This window comes from Callionymus lyra, chromosome 15, assembly GCF_982586985.1.
Source record: "Callionymus lyra chromosome 15, fCalLyr1.hap1.1, whole genome shotgun sequence".
NCBI lineage: Eukaryota > Metazoa > Chordata > Actinopteri > Syngnathiformes > Callionymidae > Callionymus > Callionymus lyra.
The window spans coordinates 24,310,121-24,333,020 of record NC_141832.1 but is presented as its reverse complement, the minus strand read 5'-3'; the positions used below and the strand labels follow the sequence as shown (position 1 = coordinate 24,333,020).

Genomic DNA, 22,900 nt, shown 5'->3' with positions numbered 1-22,900 from the left:
GTGATTTAACTTCCGTCTAAATAGTCACACTGTTATGATTAAAAAATAATTTAGCAGAAAAGTTGAAAATCATATCTAAACGAAGAAACGTCAATGTTTGACCTGATGATGACTCGGAGCACCTGTCACTCATCTGGAGCTGAAGATGAGTGACGTCATCATATTTACCGACTCCGTTTAAAACGTCCTTCCAGGTGCTTTGAAACGATTCCAGATGTTTCCTGACCACACCCAGAACCACTAGTTCCATGAGACCAGAGAAGTATTTCTCACCCTGAAATGTGAATGAATCCATTGACACACAAGAGGCTGAACTCTCGTGTGGTTGATGGAAAAGTTAGTTATTGAGGAAGTTATATGGTGTGATATAAATACACCTTTGGGTTTCAGATGATCGCAAAATAAGAGAGATGACTCTGATTTGACATTTGAAATTACATTTAATTAAAATATTCATAAAATAGCAAGTTAATGTTTTTGTTCACTTCATAAAACAGAAAAATAAATACTTGATTCTAACATTTCTTACATGGATTGTGTGCATTATGGTTTCTTTTAGCAAAACTTGAATTCATTTTCTTCTCTTTTTATAAACATTTTAAGGGAGTTTGATGTGGACCAGAAACATACCGGCAAAGACACACATATGGTCACTTTCAGTTTCATGTACACAATGTTATTTATTGTATTGGTTTTTTTTTGTTACACAATATTATTGTTAGAGTCAGGGCCGGGTCTACGCAGGGGCAAGAGGGGGCCTGGCCCCCTCAAATAAATGTTGTGCCCCCTCAAACTTACATGTAAGTAAGTAAGTAACAGCACAATGCCCCCTCAAGATTTGTGGCTGCCCCCTCATACATGCCTGTCTAGACCCGGCCCTTTAGAGTTCTGAAGACCGTTGTGTTCCCATTCAGACTTTGGTGCAGTTCTCCCTTTTTCCACTAGAGGAGGACTTTTGTCCGTAAATCTTGACATGCTCAAGAGTCCAGGGAAAGACTGGTATCAACAAGTATTTTTTTTTATCTGTTAAATTGTTATGGTGGCTGTAAGGGCTTTAACTGCTGTCATTCTTCAATGTGCATTAATTAGCAAAATTGAAGAAGTGGTGTTGGAAGGATTTGCTTCCACTAGTTGAGAAATTATGGAAACAGATGAAACATGCAATTGTTTTTAAACAAGCCAAATATGTGTCGCTCAATTGAGAGTGCCATTGAAAACAAAACTGAAACAAATTAATTAAATTAATTAACCCTGTTATATATACACAGGCATATATGATCACATGTCAAGTTCATGTTTACAAAGTTGACATTGTGGCACTAAAGACTATTTAGGCTGAAGCAAAAATTAAACTTCACCCCAACCATCTTCTCTGTACATTGAGTTACTGCAGTTCAAGTTATTCCATTGAAATTAAATTCAAGACAAACTCAGCCAGCAATAAGGCAAATATTTGGACAATTTAACCAAAAAGTTAGCTAAATTAAAACCGGTCAAGTTGTGACATAAACCATGATTGAGGTAGAACCACAATCGTTTCAGTTTGGTCTGCTTTTGTGACCGTTATATGCATCTCAAAGTTAATATATTTAGAGACATGAAAACTCACGCAACATCTAAGAGTCCAGATAACAATCATTTCTCAGAACTATTGCAATCGTCAGTTATCGCATAAGACGGCACTTCCTATTGCATCAGATTTAATCACAGAAATATGGATGCGAGTTCAGGGCAGACTTTACAACATACTTTTTGATGGTGATCCTCATGTTATACTTCTGTAGTGCATTGTTCATTCCATTAATCTGGGGTCGATTGATGCAATTCTGTCTGCTTGCCAATCATTCAATTTTGGCCTTCTGGACTCTGAAAATGACAAAGTGAAAAGTTAGAAAACAAATATAAAGTTAAGCCTCAGGTTACCATGACTTCACACAGTTCAGACAGATAAACTAGTCACCATATGTAGAGCTAATGTAACTTTTCAGTTTCCATCTATGTACTCTTTTGGGTATGACATCAGGTCATAGCTGTAATTTAAGGTTTGTACATTGAAACAGTCAAAGAACCTTTGCAATCACCAGTTATCACATCAGACGACATTTAGTATTGCAGTAGTTTGTAGTTTATTGAGGAAGTTACGCCTCTCAATGGTGTGATATAAATACACATTTGGGTTTTAGGATGATAGCAAAATAAAAGAGGGCTTCATGGTTGGACATCTATTATAGTTATTAACGGACAAGATTCACCACATTGGTGACACAATGAATACGTTTATTTTAAAACAGTGAAATTGTCATGTCTTAAAATTAACCTCAACCTGGAATCAAATGTATTTTTTTGATATTTCTCTTGTGATGTACAGGATTTAGATTTTTAATCTAAGAATACAAACATACAAGGTGGTAAATATCATTTAAACTAGCATTATTTAAATTGCTGTGTCTTTAGATCACGCTGATTTTAAGTTTTGAATTTAAATAAAATTCGGACACTTTCTTTTTTTTTTCAAATTTAATTTAAATGGCATAGTTAGTATTCCGTTTAGTTCAGAAAATAGTTGAATAAGTAATAACAAAAAAATAATGATAGATTGCGTGTAGTTCTCATTACCAAAACTTGAATTAATGTGATTCAAACAATTTCCCGAATGAGACCTCCTGAGGGATCAATAAAGTTCTACCTATCTGGACAGGAAACATGCCAAGGGCCACATATGGCCCCCCGCACTTTGCCCTGGTCTGCTCCAGATAAACCATGTTTTTTGGGAAGTTGTCTGAGGACGGTTGTGTTCGTTCAGAATTGGGTGCAGTTCCTCTTTTGTGCCACTAGAGTGGGACTTTTGCTCGCACAGCCTGCCGTGCTCAAAGGTCCCGGGGCAGACTGGTAGCTGGTCCAGTGTCAGAACAGCACCGCCATCTGCCTGCGGGACGCTGCGCTCTCTGCGTCCAGGATGGAGGACTCTGTGCCGGACCCTCCCTGCCAGCAGCAGCAGCTCAACGGGGTCGCGGGGATGCTGCTGTACGGGGAGTTCACCGACGTGCTCAACGACAAGGTCCGGTTCTCGGTGAGCCTGACGGAGGGCGCCCTGACCATCCGGAGGATCTCCTCGTCGCCCGGCAGGACCACGGTGGTCTTCGACCTGGCGGACTGTGTGGGCTGCAGGTCCTACAGGGGTCCGGACGGCCAGGACGTGGGCGCCTACTTCACCGCCTATTTCTACCCGTTCAAGAGGCGCTGGATGAGCGCAGGGGTGACCCGGCAGAGGGTGGAGCAGTGCTTTCGGGTGGCGCTGGTCCAGGACCCGCTCAGGAACCTCCAGGAGGCTGAGAAGTGGGCTCACGCCATCAGAGACGCGTCTGTGCGGCAGAGACCCCGGAGAGACGGTGAGCCTGATCCACACACTTCACCTCACAACTTCACTGTAGGGGGGCTAGGCTCTATGCTTGGACCCTGCAAATGTATTTACTCGATCACCCCATTTCTGGGTCACACCAGAGGAACCTGAACCGAGTCCACCTGAGAGATACATAAAAGCCAGCCAGGCCGGTTTTGAAACAGAAGCTGGTCACATTCTTTCACTCTCTGTGAGAAACCTGCTGGACCTGCTGGACCTGCTGTCCTGCCCACCGACCTGCTGTCACTCTTCTGGTCCTTCTTCTGCTACAACACTTTAATTACTCATTAATCTTAATGAGCTTAAAGAAATGAAGAGAACAGGAGAAAAGTTTGATCCAGAATCAAAACGGTTAATTCTATAGGAATTAAATCTAAATTCTAGACGTTTAATAATGTTAAGGTAAGGTAAGGTAAAACTTTATTGATCCCTCAGGAGGTCTCCTTCGGGAAATAGTTTTTTTCCAATAGCCACAGAAAATACAGCAATTTTTCATGAAAGATAAAAAATAAATCAAAATAAAATAAGAACAAGAACATAAAGAGAAAGAACAAGATGACACAATCTAAGTCTAAAGATAAAGACAAAGAACATAGATCAAAGAAAAACAACGATATATATAGTATAATACCTGCACTCAATATTTCAACCTATTTAAAAAATACCATTATCTGCCCGTGTTACATTAATATGTAACATCTCAAATAAAAGACTCTACTTCCCAGCCTGTATACATGTTCATGGTTGATTGACAGTTTGAAACATTGAATACAACGATTTAAATATACAATTAAATGGATGAAAGAACCAATAAATTCCTTCAAATCAAGGACATTCGAAATAAATCTGTCTGTTGTGTTCAAATGTGTTTGTCTGCTAAATGACAGCTTGATAAAAAATGGGATTAAAGAGGATTTTTGCCTGAATTGGGAAACCTTTTTTTTTTTGCTGGAATGTCTTTAAAAAATGTATTTCAAAAACAAATTGGTCATGACAACGGTTGCAACCAATTGCTGCTACACCACAACAGTATTTTAAACTTGCGGCACGTGGGCCATTTGTGACAAAATATTTTGCAGCGTCAATTTTTTTGTTTTGTTTGTTCAAGGTCAGATGGCTATAGAATAAGGATAATCAAATCAAACGTGATTATTTATTGAACTTGTATTATACTATCAATCTAACATCAGATGTGTTGGACTTCCTGAGCCTAGTTGTCCAACGAGTGTCAGTTCTCTCAGCTCCCAGCGAGTGTTCATCATAACAGCCGAACAGTAGCATCATAACAAGGCCAGTTTTGGATACTTTGTCCTAATAGACGCCTTATTTTTTTCTTGTTGAGATGCAGATGCTTTCCTTTGTTTTCCAGCCTCATTAGTGTCGCTCCACATGAATTAACATGAGAAGAATACAAAAGTGTTTACGCAGCTAATCAGCCGATCGCTCATTAGGGAGCGGTGGAGACGGTTCACACCAGTGAGTCGTTTTCAGGCTGTTTGAGGAGATGTGAGGCATGTCAGCAGCAGGACCACACTGCGGCTGAAAGCAGAAGGTGTGTGAGAGGATACAGTCTGCCCTGCAGGTGAAACACAGAGAGCAGGCAGGGACACTGGCCTCACTGTCCGCCACCACATCCAGCCTTCCTCTGCTCAGACGCCAGCACAAACATGATGCCAGGCAGGAGAACAGATGGTAACCTGAGCAGTAGGTAACTCCCCCAGCACTGGCCTCATCAAAGAGCTTTCAAATAGCCTGCACTTGTGGCCTTATTGTGGTGGATTCTGATGTGATTGCATCTTTAATTAACTTAATTGACTTCTTTAATTTAAGCTTGTGTTGGCAGCCCCGGCCCAGGGTTTACTACTGAGTCATAACGTCAAGCATGACGTCTCAGTCGATTCATGCTGTGTCATCTTGCCTGGTCCACATGGAGACAGCGACCGTTTGTCCGCATGTTGTTCTCAGTCACTGGAGGTACAGCTTTATGTGCTTTGAAAATGCCTGATTTGTAGTTTTCTCAAGGTGTCCAATCCCCAGGCTTTGAAGGTTTCACTCAATGGAGGATGTAACGGGCAACCCAGCCCCAAAGATGAGCATCATCGTCGATGTGAAGTCTCTTATGTCGTAACTTAACTTGTAGTAAAGTGCCTAGCATGTGTAATAATTGGTTTTTAGTGTGTGCGGCTGAAACAGCTCCATCTTTACAATGTACTTTTGAAAAAAAAGCACAGAAGATGTTTATGATGGGAAAAAATACATATTTATGTAAGTGAATGTACGTGAAAATGCACCACTATTTGGGCTAGTGAGGAGAATCTTACGAGGAACCCCATGATGAGTGGAAATGAAGACAGAAAAGCTTGACACAGAATCAGCTTTTGCATGGCATCAGAGGCTGGTGGATCCGACACTTGCAATGTGTTTGTTTGAATGAGGGTAAACATGTAGCTGGAGCTGAGAAGCCTGGAGAATTATTAAAGTTTTTTTTCATCATGTTGAGGCTTCAATACAAGACATATTACTCTGAAAATAATCCTAACCTTTAGTCGAAATGAGGGTGAGTAGAAAACGGGTGGAATTTCGGGTGAACGTTCACTTAAAGTAATGACTTTGCTTGAGGCGATACGAGAGTTGCTCCGTACCAGACCTCAAAAATGTGTTTTGCAATAGAAGGTGGAGTTGGGGAAAAGTTCAAGTATGGTTCATGCTCGACACCTAATTTCAGATTAATGAGCAAATCAAGACAGAACTTTTTCTGACTCTCTCTTTTCAACTAAACTTTCTAACTTCTAAACAAAGGCACTACAGAGAGACAGCCGAGCTGTGGAGTACATTTTGTTTGTATGATGCTGCCACACACGACTGATCACATTGATAAAATATGAGCAACACCAGCGAAGACAGAATTGATGGTAGGTGTGAGTTGGGTCCTCTTGCCCTATGTAGCTGGGATAGCCTCCAGCCCAATACCACACTGTGTACAAAAATAGTGCAAAGAATAAAAAACACAAAGCATCAACTTATGCTATACCTTCATTTTGGTCTTCTATCTCTTTGCTGGGGTCATGTCGCAAGTACCTATCAGCACTAATCTGAGTCTCTCGTTACGTTACGCTCCATTATTCCCTAACTTGTGAACAAGATCCAGTGATGCTTGAAATCCTTGATCTTATCCCCCCATCTTGAGAGGGCTCCCCAGCTTCTTCCATCTTCCTTATATACCTTCATCTTCCTCCTCTCTAACCCACACATACTCACAGACCAAGAACACTTTTATAGCCAATTAGAAAAAATCCTTCTGAAATACCTCAAGCTAACTACCTCTCAAATGTCTCAACCACTGCAAGAGAAGAAACCTTCCCCTTTAATTGCTCCAAGCCCCCCACATTTATCCTGATTGAATATGCCATTAGATCATTCTCCTTCTGGTAGAGGTCGTCTGAAAGTCACAGTGATCCTCTAATCCTTGGTTGTGTTTTCGCCACGCAGTTAATTGAGTGGCATGTGCAGATGGGAAGGTTGGATTAAGAGTGCGACGGCGGCGGCACAAGATTTTTTATTAAGTCAGATAATGAGTGTGAAAAGCGCTCGCTCAACAGTGGCTCCTTATTTATATCACTTCATTCTTCAAGTTGCTCCCAATTAGTTGGGAGTTGTTTTGATCTACTTCAGCGGGCATGTTAATCTTCGTCACAGCCTCTGCAGGCTTCGGAATAAATCAGTCTGAAATAATAAGGCCTGCTGATACGCTCCCGCGCGCTCTTTGTCCCAAACAGTATTATTCACTGGTCGACTCGCTGACTCAAAGCAGATTTTAAAGTTCTCCTCTTGTGAGCGACCCACGGAAGGGTTGGACGCCGCATAATGAGACACTGACATGTTTTGACTTTTCATACTCGTGGCGTAGTTCGTTACTTCTGGCTCTTTTCTTCTCTGCCGGTGTGTCACAGATTTCACAAGCAGTACCTTTAGATTCTTTTCTTCGAGCGCACCTCCCGAAAAGTTGCTACGAGGGTTTAAGATGACCAGTTCTGAAGGGATGTCACAGGGGTATATACTTGGATCATTATGGAAAATATTATTTTTCTCTTTTAACAGTGAATAACTAAATAGAAATTCTCATAAACACACCTTGAATTAATGTGTAGTATCTTTTACAGTAACCTCTGTGACATTTGAAAAGGAGAATCATTTTAAATGAATCTGTAAACTTATTAAGTCGTTTCATTAAAAAAAATAATTAAACAGTGATTAACACTTGTGTTATGTCTGTGTCAGGGTGACCTGGTGGCCCTCAGTTCATCTTGACCCTGAGATTACACAAGGGTTATCAATGTTGTGTCGTCTGTGAAATACTGGATCTACAATATAGACGAGTATTTAATGTCTCAACGTGAATTGAACGTTCCAATCTTATTAACACCATTTTTCATCATAACAAACTTTATTTGAAGTGTAAAATCACCTCGAGCAAAAACTAGACTCAGTGTTGACCTGCTGTAAACAGAGGGATGGAAAAAAAGGGAGAGGGAGGATAAAGTAGAAAACACAATAACAACAATATATAACAATTAACAAAGTTGTTTAAAAAATATGTGTTCTTTTTAGAGAGATTCCCATAATAATGGTATCCTATGTTATAATCTTGTCATTATTTTCTGTATATGTTGATTTTGTTTTGGGTCTGTTTGGTTCTCTGGTTTTTAAGCATCTTGCTTTTACAAACTCAGCAGGGATCTGAGGAGAAATATACATTCTGAGTTGCTCAGTGCTTTTCTTAGATATGATAATTCATGTGTGTGCTCAAGGGAATGTTGTAATAATATGTCACAGCAGGAAACCTCATTTCACGATTAAAGCAGCATCATATTTCTTATCTTTCATTTGATGCCGAGATATATATCATGACAAACTAGAGCCGACGAAGATGTTTGTGGCCCAAAGTTCAGCAGGTGTGTGCCGCCTCCCTCCGCAAGCTCACTACTCCGCCAGTAGACGACCTTTGACCCCAGCCTGCATCCGAGTCCCGCTTGAGGCTTTTTGTCCTGCTCCGTGACACACAACTGCGATGGCCTGTCAGCTCCCCTCGTCCTCCCCTCTTCCTCCCCCCCTTCTGGCTCGGGCTTCCAGACTTCCAGCCGTCCTGCCTCAGTGAGCAGAGAGCGACGCTTGTACTCTTTCATCCTCCTCCCGTCTCCTCCGCAAACCACTCAACCCTGGAATTTAGCTTGTTTGCAGACGTCTGGATATATCGTGTCAAACTTTCCTCACATATCCACAAATATTTGCCTCCGATCCAAAACAAAAAAGTTTTTTTGCTTGAATGCTACAAATCAGTGAAGGACACCGGAGGAAAAAGATGGCCCCATTAAAACCTGTCAAGGGATGCACTTTTGACAGCGAGCCGACAAATATCACTTCATCCTCAGTGCAGCACTTGTTAGCGCTGACACATGCAGCTTTTCTTCTCGCCTGCTTGCCTGAGTGTGCGTGTTACCGGTAGAGTTTAAGTGATGGACAGAACCTCGCTGTAGGTCTTTGACTTCTATTAAGAACACACCGTCCTAGATCTGGTGGAAAAGCTTGGGACGCTTTAGTTTTCAAGAAAACGGCCTTGAAAGGTTCCATCAATGATGGAGAGTTCCATTGACCAATCAATACTAAAACAAACAGCCTCGAGGTTGAGACAGTACATCTTGTTAAGTGAGCTACAAAATGGGAGTAAACAAAGTGACACATTTTAAAGCGACAGCTTCACTGAATTTGTTTCTGGCGATATCTGTTCTGTAGAATGAAACTGAAAAAATAACATAAATAAAAAAATTGTATGTTGTTTGTCCATTACATGTTAATAAAAATGCCAATAAAGTTGACTTAAATAAACATAATGCACTTAAATGCACCAATTGCACTATTTTTGATGTTCTACTAACTTTAGACCCGCCTCATGCAGATTAACCTGCTTTTTTAGATGTAACTGGACAGTTTTTGAATTGTCAAAACATTGAAAATTCCCCAAATCACAAAGGTCCTGGTACTGTTGTACCGATTTAACACAAATACATTTCCGGATATAAGTGATTTTCTGAATAGTCAATAAAATATGTAAAGAATGAAAAAAATCTCCTCACAATTATTCCAAACGTGTATCCTCTTACATTATGACCACCTGTCTTATATTGTTAATTTGACGGATATGATTGATTGGCAGGCATTTTTGACTTGGTTATATTTTCACATATACTACTCATATGACAAGAGCATTATAACTTCTGTACGTCCACATCATTGTATGTCTGCCTCTCGTCGGTGTTCAGCTCAGGGCTTTTGTCCTCGGGAAGGTGAAGGAGAGTGGATGGGGGTGAGGAGGGGCACTTTTTTATCCTACAAGGACACTGCTGGATTATTTTTAGCTTCCGTGCTAGGTCATGTTTCATCTTCTTCATATTAGCAATGCGTGAAAGCGCTTTGCCAACAAAGAGCTGAGTGAATTTCTAAAATTTCGGTCATAATACGCTGCACAGCGGAAATTAGACAACATAAGATATTCCATAATACATATCATGGTTATTATTCATTAGGGCTGAACCGTCCTGGAAAATAATCAAATTGCCACTTTTTCCTGATTATTGGGATTTCCATTTAATGTGCATTTATTTTTTCAATGTTCACTTTCAATGTATTTTGTCTCTAAAACAAAAAATTATATATAACAATAAAACAAAGTTGTACACAGTTGTACACAGTTGTACACAGTCGTACACTATTGTACACAGTCGTACACCGTCATACACAGTTGTACACAGTTTTATGCAGTGGTACACGTTCGTACACTGTTGTACACAGTTGTACACTGTTGTACACAGTTTTACACGTTCGTACACTGTTGTACACAGTTGTACACAGTTATACACAGTCATACACAGTCGTACACAGTCGTACACAGTCGTACACAGTCGTACACCGTCATAAACAGTTGTACACAGTTTTATGCAGTGGTACACGTTCGTACACAGTCGTACACAGTCGTACACAGTCGTACACCGTCATAAACAGTTGTACACAGTTTTATGCAGTGGTACACGTTCGTACACTGTTGTACACAGTCGTACACAGTCTTACACAGTCGTACACAGTTGTACACAGTCGTACACTGTCATACACAGTTGTACACAGTTGTACACTGTTGTACATCGTCGTACACAGTCATGCATAGTTGTACACAGTCGTACACCGTAGTACACAGTCGTACACTGTTCTACACAGTTGTACACAGTTGTACCAGTCGTACACAGTTGTACACAGTCGTATACAGTTGTACACAGTTGTACATCGTCGTACACAGTTGTACACAGTCGTATACAGTTGTACACAGTTGTACATCATCGTACACAGTTGTACACAGTCGTACACCGTGGTACGCAGTCGTACACAGTTGTATACAGTTGTACACAGTTGTACACAGTTGTACATCGTCGTACACAGTTGTACACAGTCCTACACAGTCCTACACAGTAGTACCAGTCGTACACAGTTGTTCACAGTCGTACACAGTTGTACACAGTTGTACATCGTCGTACACAGTTGTAAACAGACGTAGACAGTTGTACACAGTTGTACACAGTCCTACACAGTTGTAAAAAGTCTTGCACAGTCGTGCACAGTCGTACACAGTTGTACACAGTTGTACACAGTTGTACACAGTTGTACACAGTTGTACACAGTACTAAATTTCTTAAATTACTCTTGTAATGATTGTGTGATGAGCCAAAAGTCAAATAAATTGAATCAAAACCTTTTCACTTTTTAAAACCACGTTTTTTAAAATGTATTAAATTCCCCTGTAATACTGTCACACATGCAGGTTTAAAACACTTAAATTATAATTCACCAACATCTACCACTACAACCACACTACAAGTCCCATAATGCACTGCAACAAGGTTTCATTCACGTCTGTACTACTGTTTAAGCCCTCCCTTTGTGGGCCGACACCCGGCAAAGTCTAGAAAACCGGATTTAAAAGCACATCCGATGCTCAAATACCAATTTCTTTTGTTTGCGTGGACAATATTCTGGAAGTGTAGCGATGACCTTTTGTGTGTAAATGCCACACGCGCTCCTGCACAATAAAGTTTGAAGGACAATGACACCTCTGTGTGGGTCAGTGGAGTCACAACTTTGCCTTGTGCCAGAGTGTTTTTCATGCTCTCTCTCTGCTGGTGGCTTTTCAGGAGATATTCTACAGCCGAGCTGCATGTGGTGTTTGCACGTCTGCGCCATCAAAGCTGTCAGGAAGAGAGATGTTAGCAAGACAGCGTGAGGTTCCTCTGTCACTCCCCCAGTGATGGAAAAAAAGAGAGCTGACATGTTTTTCCAGCCCATAAACGTCATTGACAGAAAGATGAAAAGTCAGCATTGATCATTAAAAACACAGTTAATTAATCATTATCGCATATACTTCATGACTGGAAGTGGAATTGGGTCACCAGTTTGAGTGAGCATCAAAGATGGAACATAAAGGAAGGAGAAATAAAGTGGGCCAGCATAAAATAATAATCGTCATAAACACACATACGCGCAGACGAAGTTAGAAGCTCGAGGGCCCACAACTACTACGACGGCCAGCACTACCGCTTCCATGTACTCTTAGACTTAGACAAACAGTACTCTGCAAATACTTGTGTGGATTATGCAGTGTTTGTGTTCAACTGAGACGTCTAGACTTTCCAAAAGAATTATCTGTAATGCTCTAATGGTGACTTTAAGCAGACTTTTTGTCTCATAGTAGAGCCTCAGACTGTCAGGGTCACATCACAAGAAGGAAGCTAGAGTAAGTCAGACTTGGAACAAGATGTCTTCATCATGTCTGCAGCAGGAGATTTGAAGACTCGATGGGAGTTTATTCTGAGGGAAATGATATGCACAGTCAAGGAACAGCAAGTCTTATTGAGATTCGTTGTTTCCATTTTTACTCTTCCCTCATAAAGTTTCAACTCTAAGGTGTCTTGAGAGAACTGTTATGATTACACACTTTAAACAGAACTGAGTTGAGGTCAACACGCTGGATGTGACCTCAATCCCAAGTCTTGATGTTTAGTCTCTGTCATTCTCACAAGACACAACAAACTTCTTTGTCTCCTGTCGTGAAACTCTTTCGATGAGCTGTCATTGGTGAGGAGGCAGACTTTTCTTTGTTGGTCCAGATACCCTGGTTCTCCCGGAATTGAAAAAAAAAGCATTAATGACTGTGAGTCATTGGCCTCTTGGCCTATGTAGCTGGGATAGCCTACATACCATTATCACCGTGCACAATAGTAGGCGTGGGGGATGAAAAGAATGAAGAAAACACAAAACAAATGTTTAACCTGATATTACATCTCGCTCAAGATTTTGTTACACTTTTCCCAGTTTGCCGGGGTCACAGTTAAATGTATACCAGTTCATTTTAAAAGGTGTTAGAGTAGTGGCCAAGGTTGTTTTTGTTTGTTTGTCAACAACTTTACTCGTACAAATTGTTATGATGATTATGATCTTTTTTATTTGGGATTTTGTAAGATTTTAAAGGTGTTATCATTAAGTTGTACGCTGTAAAGTTGTCTTTCAGAAAAACAATATATATCATATAAATTAAAATTTAACTAATTTAGCATCATATGTTGAAATTCATTCATTGAATTTGGGAGACCGTAAATCAAGTAAATATAGTCAGAGAAATAGGCTTTTGCCCTGAACCAACAGGCTTTGACAGTAGTTAATCAATTTTATCACAAAATTCGTATAACTTGATTCAACACAACATTCATATCATTACAGCATATTCTGACTACAGCATAAATAAGTGTTAAAGTTAGTCAATTCTGCTTCTTGCCTGCAGTATCTACGACCCACCTGACAATAGTCCATTATTATTATTATTATTATTATTATTATTTTTTTTTTTTTTTAACTATTTTTATTATTTTTATTATTATTATCATTTTTATTATGCTGTATGTCTTGCAAACATAAAAGAACTAGAACTTGAACTTGAATTATGAGCACAAAATCTTATTAGTACTGTCATTGGTTGAGCTCCACTGGTCGAAGACTCCACATGCTGAGACTGAATGATCATCTGGGTTCATAAAAGAAAGTGAATGAGTTCATGTTCTTCTGTGCTAGTCATTTATTTAGCACTTACAGCACCTGGATGTATTAGTAGATGCTGTCGTACGTGCCCTGCACACACATTTGTGTCAGCTCTGATCCACAGAAACAAGTGCGTGACCCGAGAGGATCAAAACGCTTTTTCATTTCAACTTGCCTTTAAGCCAATTACTTGTAAACATGCAACTCTGGATCTACGGCTCTTTCACTCGCGACGCTCAACAGTTTCATGAATTCACATTTGACTTAGTAACAGCCTCAGAGAAAGATGGTTAAAAAGCTAGTCTAGGGTCGGTGTGCGCAGGTGCAAGATGCCAGAACATGAAACATTTAAAAGTTATTCCATTACAATTTTTTCCGTTCCTAGCACATGCAAGTCACATATATGCTATTAATGATATTCTTTAATTCAACATTGTTTTGTGAAATACTTCATGTAATTCTACATACTGACGCAAATACTGACCACACTGGCATTACTAGGTCTACTTTTATTATGACCACCAAACCGTTAACTATCTTGGTTCATGGTGGGATTTACGCTGAGTTGTTTAAGTATTACAGTATTCCTAAATCTACTTTTTAAAATCATGCCTTGATGAGAGATTCAGCTTTCACCTGAAGAAATGTTAGGTTGTTCCTATAGTAGACATAGAACACATTGTATTGTATTGTATTATATTGATTTATTGATTTATCCTGTGAATGAGGGAAGCCTCTGCTGTACTAAACACTGTTGCTATGACTTCTTAACCACCATATACCACTCTGATGATAATGGAGTTGGCACACGGCTACTTTTATACAAGGTAGGGATTGCCATTGTCAGGTTTTATCCAACATTTCTGACATGACAACATGTTAATTATTGTTTTTTTAAAGTGGTATATAATTCTGAAAAATTGGGTCTTAACTTTCATGAAGATGAACTGGTGCTGTCGTGGTACCAAGTATGCGTATCCATCCCAACTAAACAACTGACTACCCAAATGTTAATGGTAATATCTTTTTTATCCTTATACACGTAGGTCATTGGTTCTCTTCCTCTTCTCCTTTTCCCTGAAAGCATTCTTAAATCAAGATGTTCTCCTTCATCCACATGTTCAAAGCTTCTAAAATAACTTAAATGTGTTGTCTTATCTTTGCCATCTGTGGCCCTCAGGTGTCATCTACTCGGAGATCCGGAGGCCGTGCAGAGTCATGATCCTGGTGAACCCAAACAGCGGGCGTGGTCAAGCGCTCCAGCTCTTCACTGGACACGTGCAGGCCATGCTGACCGAGGCTTCTGTTCCCTACACACTCGTCATCACAGGTGGGCACACACACACACACACACACACACACACACACACACACACACACACACACACACACACACACACACACACACCACTATCATTTGTCGGGAGGAGAAAAGTCTCTAAAATGAAATGTGTAATGAACATTAATACAGCTTCTGACAGAGACATGATCTATATTAGAGAGCGTCAACAGTTGTTATTAGGCTCTTAGCTGTTCACTTTTGAACAGTGTTAAGTATCATCACCTGACAAGTCGACGTGTCAAACCCGAAGAAAGACAGGATTTATTCCTGGAGCTGCATCCTTCACCCTCCTCCACTCCAGCTGCCGAGCTGCCTGACAACATCAACAGATCGGCAGTCGTGCTGTTTCCTCCCGCAGACGCTCGGCGGTGCATACGATGAATCTCTGATACATCTCAGAAGTGAGGCTGGGAAAAATAACGAGCTCTTTTTTTTTTGCTGACAGCTCAGGGGTTCTGCTGTAAACAGACATTCCAAAAATAAAATATGTGAATCGAAGCAATTAGATTCATCACATATTTTAAGATTTATTTAAATGAATCACTTGACCTTCATATCTCGTCTAGAACTTTGTCAGGAGACATTCAAACTATGGCCAGATTTTTTGTTGTTTTTAATGATGGCTTTTAAAACAAGTTCAAAAGCAAATTGAACAATCCAGACAATTACTTTTTATCAACTTAGATTAATTATACTATAAAATAAGGTCACATCTTCCAGGGTTGGGCTACATTTCACCTACAATTTGCACACTGCACACTTCACCCTCAACATTTTACCTTGTTTTCTGTTTTTATTGTGTGCCCTATTTATGACTTTGAATGTATGCTGAGAGTCTCATGTTTGCATAATAACAATAATAAATCTTGAAGCTTGATTCCTATGTGGGCAGCAGCTGGATAAGAGAAGCTCAGGCTCCCCTCCTACTGGAACATCATCTTAAATCACGATGAAAATAAATTCATCAGAACAAAATAACTACAAAAAATGTTTTTATTCTTGAGAAAATCGGTTTAATAATCATGTAGCATTTTAAAGTAGATATCAATAACAGGCTATTTGTCAGTGGCAAAGCAGAAGGAATCGTCTTTAATTGAAGGACTTGATGATGTAAGAAACGTCATGTTTGTTCGCCGTGAAATTAAATCAGTGACATTGCTACAGAACGGTTCTGTGCGATGTGTCCACAGGGTGCGGGCGTGTCTGTTAATGTGCCAGAATTGACTGGATGGATTAACTGGATTAAACAGCACGACACGTTCGGTCAGTTCTCGAAAGAATGGATGTAGCAGCAGCATCTTGTGTCAGTGTGGACCTTTTACATAGTGTATGCAGCAGCCAGAGCTGGTCCTCACCCTGGTTCCACATATCAAGGCCAAGCATCAGGGTGCCAATATAACTGCTTTACATTTGAAACTTCAGCAGTGGATCACTGGCTTCAGTCGGTCTGGCAGTGATTTTGAATAAGGAAGTGGCAAGGAAGTAGAGCTTGAGCACGGTGGGCTCAAAGGGCTGAGTCAGCAGTGCTGTGCAGCGTACTCCCTGTGCCTGTCTGTCCACTCCGCTCTGCCACGCCTGCCTCTCCCACATGAGTAACTGGAAAGCAGGAAGACAGGTGGATCGCGAGTTAAGAGAGGTTTCTGCTCCTTCAAAGTGTGCTTGATCAATACCGGGCCTGAGGGAACTCCACCTTCACTGTGGCGGCACGTCAATATTTGCCGTTCTAGACTGTCTCCTCGGCTGTCGCTGCCTCTGTCTGAAGCTGTCTGGCTCTTCCTCCACTCACATGCACGACTAGCACCACTACGCTTAGAAGCCGCAGCTGCCGGAGACTCCAATGTTAATGGGATGAGTCCACCGAGACCCCCCGCAGTGGGACCACAGCATCGACACAAGGCTGGGAAAAACAGCTCTCCACACACACACACACACACACACGATCAGGGCGAACACACACATGATGACAGCGAGTCCCAGCTGTTTGTCGAGCCGCTAAGCTGCCTGGGAGCTGTTGAGTAGCCAGTGGATGAGCGAACGTGATATGTCTGCACTGATAAGACACAAATTGAATCCCTTTCCAGCCTGATCGCTGTGATTCTGACCCGAGGGCCGGTGATGAAGAGAGCATCGCTCACGCTTTGACCTTGTCCCTGTTCTCGCTGGCTTGCCCTCTAAGTTTGTGCTGTGTAACAACTTCTGACATCAACTGCACTGATTTGTCCACCGATGAACCCTTTCTAAATTTGAACGTGACTTTGTTACCCTACAGCGTCCACGGGCACCCGAGGACTGAGATGACATATACCACAATATAATAATAACCTTTGAAAAATCCATTCCAACTTTATTGTGATCTTGGGAACATTGAGGTTTTAATTAAGCCCACTGTGGTTTTATTGCCTATTATCGATTATGTTTCATTCTTTCACATTGTGCAAAATTAAGTGCTGAGTCTAAGCCTAGTTAGTTTGTCTTCACAAACAATCAAAGCAAACATGACCTGCTTTGCGGATAAACCACAAATGTATTCGTGAAAATAAACAAAATTCATCTGTTGGTAGATTATGTGTTCTATTTTGAGCTTAGTGGTGTGTGTGTGTGTGTGTGTGTGTGTGTCTGTGTATGTGTGTGTGTGTGTGTGTGTAAGCTCGTAGCCACTTAGGTGTAATACACAAAGGACACACTGACTGTTGCTGCCAAAGACGAGCAACAAACTTCTTAGGTGAACATTTGATAACAACTCCCTCTGTTACGTTGAATGAATTAAGCAGCAAGAAGAACACAACGTAACACAGCAGTGATCATGTTCTGTTATAATGACATGATGTTTATTTTCTATCAGTTTAGGAGAGATTATGCCACTCCTTTCTGCCCACTACTTTATATTAAATATATATATATGTATATTTACTTGTGTTGTAACCTTGTCTCCCGCTTCTATACTTGTGTACGTGTGATAATGTTTATGTTGTGATTGACATATTCATCATTATCTTTATTAATCATTATGCCTTATTTTATGTGTTCCTTTTAAAATGTAATGTCATTTTTAGTTACTTGCTAGGCCCTGTGGGCGAAAGCTTCACTTCACACTTGAAACTGTTGCATTTTTGTTTTAGTGCCAACTTTTCACCCGATTTTCGGGGACAAAATGGCTGTAAAGTAAAACAATCATTGGGGTAGAAGCTGACCTTGAATCGGTCTTAATTTTGCGTGGATAGTCGTTTATACAATTAACTATTCTATCAAAATACTACGCCTTTTTGGCTGCAAAGTGGCTGCAAAGGTGTAGTTTACAAATTTAGATTTCCACAAACTTCACATTTTTGTGCCAACTTTGCGACCTTGTGGCGGCCTCTGACCAATGCCTCCAAACCAAAAAAGTTCAGGCAATGATCTGTGACCTCCCAAAATTATGCGGCCACATTCTGTCTGTTCGGCCACAGTAACGTTTTGAAAATTGCGACCTTTCTGCCTTGATAGCGACCACCATCAGCCTTGGAGTTAATTTTTTTGCCGTCCGACCCACTAAATTTGGGGTCTAGATGTCATGTGAATTGCGGTTCCCAAAATAAATCCACAAACGTATCTTGGAACTGAAGTGATGATGTCTAATGGAATTGATTTCCGTCTGTAAAGTCCTGTTTCCTCCTTCTCCAGAACACCAGAACCACGCTCGGGACCTGGTGAGGAAGACTGACCTGTCACAGTGGGACGCCCTGGTGATCATGTCTGGAGACGGTCTACTTTTCGAGGTGCTTCCACTTTCACCTCTTTCTCTTTCCCAGCGACGGCAATGATACGGTCGGGTTTCTATTCTTGGAGCGCTTTTAACCATGAATTTTTCATCCCGACTCAGACATGACAAAGATCCTTTTGGCACAAATCCAGAAAGCTCTAGAATCTCATTTATTAAAATCTTTCGCCTGCGTCACGTTTTATGTAACATTTACGAGCCACATTGGTCATGAATATGTAGAAGCTCCACGCCAGCACACGAGTGAAGCAGGAGAAACACATCATCTTTTCCTCATGTGTCTCAAGTTTACACTCTGATTCTCTTTGTTTGTGTTCATTCAGGTGATAAATGGGCTAATGGACAGAGAGGACTGGCAGGAGGCCATCCAGATCCCTCTGGGAATTCTACCTGGTGGCTCGGGCAACGCCCTGGCTGCCTCCGTTCACCACTACTCGAAGTAAGTCAGTCGACTAATGAGCCATTTGAATTCAGAGACATAAAAAACAAAACAAGGACCAAAATAAGAATGATTTATATCCCAGATGTGTAATTATGCCAGTGGCTGACCTGGCACATCATTCCTCAGGAGGGCAGAGAGAGCCAGTGAACAAAGTGCTTCCCTGTGCAGCGAAAGGACATTTCATGGCTTGTGTAAACTACTTAGGGATTTCTTTAATGGATTTATAGACGTAGTGCATTAAGAGCGATAAGACTTCTTATACATCAGGTTAAGGTTACCATCTACTGGATGCGTTGACAGCTGAAAAGTGATTCCAACGATCCCTTAAAGCAGCTCTAGTACATATTATTATTTGTATTTTCTATGATGGTTAGTTAAATATTGAACAGTCATCGTTACGGCTAATATTTGGATGGTATTCTAAACTTTGATTTAGGGCACTAGGTAGACGACAGCTTTGTATTTATACATAATGGTTGACATCCTGAGTAGATTTTTTAAAGTTTGCATTGTGGGGATTTTTTTGTTCCGGTGAACCGACCACTGGAAAATGAAGGACAGACACATGGATGAGTTTAAGAAAAATGCTCGTTTAGTGAATTATGCAAAAGTCAGAGACAAACTTGAACGTGAACACGGGCGCTAGCAAGCAGAGAGATCTATCGCAGACGTCTTCGAATGCCAGAATGCGAAGATCTCACAAAATGGCGGATCTTTTATAGTAGAATATTCAGGTTAACGCCTCTAGTCAATTGTACATGTAGGATTGGTCAGTAACTGTAAACACTTGATTCTAAGATGGCCGCCGCATGTGGTCGTCCTGGAAATTTACCAAAGGTTGTTGTCTTCTAGAGAGAGTCTATTCCCAGCGACTTGCTGGCCTGTTGTGTCTTTCAGTGTGAGTTCTCAAAGAGGTTCTTACAGATTTGCTGGGAATCTGGGATTGTTTAATCTTTCTGTGTGTGAAAGGCTTTTCGACCTGGGCCTGTGAGTTGTTGCAGTCAGTGAATGCCATACAAGAAAATGATTATTTAATATGAATTAAATATGTAAGATTATCAGTTAATCAAGTGACTATTTGAAATGTGTGTTAAATCTAGATGATTGATTACAGTAAAGTTGTAATTTTCCTTACAGCATAAAGATAAAACAGGAAAACGGACACAACTAAAGTATTTTGTCAACACTTATTGTTTCCGACAGTATCGCTTCATACACTGTTGTGCGCCTGATCGAGAATATAATATTTGCGTACTCAAGTTATGTTTTCCTCTTCATTATTGTTGTAATTCACTATTATTCTTATACATTTTTAATTTTATGTCTTGTTTTTGTACGTCAAATTGTTACATTAATAATATTATGAGGTGAATTATTATCTATTATAGCTTTATGTTGCATTCTTTTAAATTGTGCAAATTTAAAATTCTAAAAAAATCCGTCTAAGCCTAGTTAGTTGGTATTCCCATCCAGGATTTAAGCGCAAAATTGACACTGACCCAGGATAGAGTCTGTATTGCATATGGTCGATATTTTCCTTCCTGACTTCCAGGAAGTCAACTTGGAAGTCTGCAGGCAGATACATGATAGGATATCGTTCTACTTTTATTCTCTGCTAATGGGGTCCTTTGTGTTTCAGGGCTCCTCCAGCATGGAACGAGGAGCTCCTCTTGAGTTGTGGCTTCATGCTGTGCAAAGGTATCGTGGGCTCCCTGGACCTCGTCTCCATCCACCTGGCCTCCAGACAGCGCCTCTTCTCCTTCCTCTCCATTGCCTGGGGCTTCGTGGCCGACGTGGACATCGAGAGTGAAAAGTACCGCCATGTCGGAGCTATTCGCTTCCTGATGGGAACCCTGGTGCGCTTGGCGTCCCTCCGAGTGTATCAAGGCAGACTGGCGTACTTACCTGTGAAGGATTCGGTCAAGCATCCGAAGGGAAAGGCAAACGTCCCGCCGTCGACGGCTCAGCATTCGTTGCTCTGCTCCTCCCTCCCTTGCCAGCTTATTCCCGACACCTCTCCAAACCAAAACTCTCGGCACAACGGCAACAGCACAGTATCCAACCAGAACACCATCACCAATTCTTCCAACAATGTGATCACGAGCAAAAGACCAGAACCTCTGAGCGAGAGTAAATCTAGTCGTCTCGTGGATTCCCTGCTGCCAGAACTGGACCAACCGCTACCAGAGAGCTGGACTGTCGTCAAGGAAGAGGACTTCGTCTTAGTTCTGGCGATTTATCAGTCGCACCTGGCGGAGGATCTATGGACAGTTCCCGGTGCGATGGCAGACGATGGCGTGATTCATCTATTCTACGTGACGGCGGGGATCTCCAGGCCAGCGCTCCTTCGCCTTTTCCTCGCCATGGAAAAAGGGGCGCACTTGGCCTGTGGATGCCCTCATCTGGTTTACGAGAAAGTGAAGGCTCTTCGGCTGGAGCCGATTTCTCCTGAAGGAGTGATCACGGTAGATGGAGAAATGGTGGAATACGGGCCGGTGCAGGCTCAAATACACCCAGGATTGGGGAGACTCATAGGAGGGTGAGCTCCCAAAAATAATTCCTGCTGAGCTTCAACAATTCTAAATTGTGCTGAGGTGACAATACCAGGAGGTAAACAAGTCGTACCTCTTCACCCGGGCTTCAGACGGGAGTGGCTAAGCGCTATTAATCTCATTCTTTCAGCCACGACCGAGCACACGCGGCCATAGGTGAGAGCAGCGACAAAAGTCATCTGGAAAATAAAGAGCTTTGCCTTTTGGTGTGGTGAAGCAAATGGGACATGGATGAAGTCAGATTATCTTAATCTATTTCTGGCTTGGAGAGCTTTCCATTTTGGCCTTTAAAACCCTATTTTTTAATGTGTTTTCAAAAGTGCCAAAGACATTTTATTCAGCCTCTTCAAAGTCTTCTCTATTTTTCTACCCAATGTAAAACGAAAAAAAAAAAATGGCCTATTTTTTATGTGCCATCCCGTCCTTAGTGTCTTCCCCTCGCAGTGTTTGATTCAGGGTCAACGCTCTGGATTATTGCTGTAGTTGCTGGCAGGTCCCAGTTTAGATGTGGTGGAAGGGTGTGTGTGTGTGTGTGTGTGTTTGTGTGAGCGAGAGATCTTCATGTTTGTCTGTGCTCACTGGAGTGTGTGTACGTGTGCGATTGTGCATGAGCAGCTTTGGCACAGTGCGGTGTAATGCAGTGGCTAAGGAGAGCGTTGTGCACTCTGCTGTCGGACCTCATAAGCAAGACCCACGTGAAGACAAGCACATTTTCCCCCCCGTCCGGGGAGATTCCAGCTGGAACGGCACGCCCTCGCCGTACAGCTGTACACTAAGCCGCCAATCTTCCGCCTCTGCTGAGGAGTCCTGACGGAGTCAGCTCCTCCTCTGGCTAACCAGAAGTTTAAAATAATCCCTCGTGGATGTTGACGAAGCTTTAATCTGTGAATGGTGGATATGAAAATACCGTCCTTTGGTCAGTGGCTCGAATTCACCTTTTATTTTTTATTTTTTGGGATAAGAAAACTTAACAGCTGAAGTTGCACCATAACCAGTGTTGCATCTGAAACATACATTTTACACAACCCCCTCTCTGACTGTGCTGGTCGCACACGCGTGTACACAAACACTCTTACATCTCTGCAGCACTTAGTGAGGGGGGAGGGGTATGGCTGCTACTATGCATATGATACCCCTACAAGGCAACCACCACCATCTTCCCATCCCTAGTTGATACTTTTTCCTCTCTCCGTACAGCTAATATTAATGATACCCGTGTGTCACAAATGATTTTCATTAGTTTGATTCATTTATGCTTTAACTTACGAATCTCAAG

General features: G+C 41.4%; 1 protein-coding gene and 1 non-coding gene across 3 annotated transcripts; one reads left to right on the top strand and one right to left on the bottom strand.

The window, feature by feature from the left end:
- Nucleotides 1-1,640: 1,640 nt before the first annotated feature.
- Nucleotides 1,641-1,712, bottom strand: LOC148065482 (small nucleolar RNA SNORD49). The gene has a single exon (XR_015713476.1). It is a non-coding gene; the product is annotated as a small nucleolar RNA SNORD49 (small nucleolar RNA).
- A 1,206-nt stretch (nt 1,713-2,918) lies between these two features.
- Nucleotides 2,919-21,850, top strand: sphk1 (sphingosine kinase 1). 2 transcript variants are annotated; one of them, XM_087809426.1, is made up of 5 exons: nt 2,919-3,389; nt 14,712-14,861; nt 18,534-18,628; nt 18,954-19,069; nt 20,712-21,850. In XM_087809426.1, exons 1-5 carry the CDS (start codon nt 2,957-2,959, stop codon nt 21,613-21,615), a joined length of 1,698 nt encoding a protein of 565 aa, XP_087665552.1. In that variant the 5' UTR covers nt 2,919-2,956; the 3' UTR covers nt 21,616-21,850. The 2 variants fall into 2 exon arrangements, with proteins under 2 accessions (XP_087665552.1, XP_087665553.1); XM_087809427.1 differs by lacking the exon at nt 14,712-14,861.
- Nucleotides 21,851-22,900: the final 1,050 nt, after the last annotated feature.

Bases quoted from the DNA above. Each gene is read 5' to 3' on its own strand.
- sphk1 (XM_087809426.1), top strand. From the start codon at position 2,957: ATGGAGGACTCTGTGCCGGACCCTCCCTGCCAGCAGCAGCAGCTCAAC. The intron at 18,629-18,953 runs GTGCTTCCACTT...GTGTTCATTCAG, and splicing joins GAGACGGTCTACTTTTCGAG to GTGATAAATGGGCTAATGGA. The intron at 19,070-20,711 runs GTAAGTCAGTCG...TTTGTGTTTCAG, and splicing joins TCCGTTCACCACTACTCGAA to GGCTCCTCCAGCATGGAACG.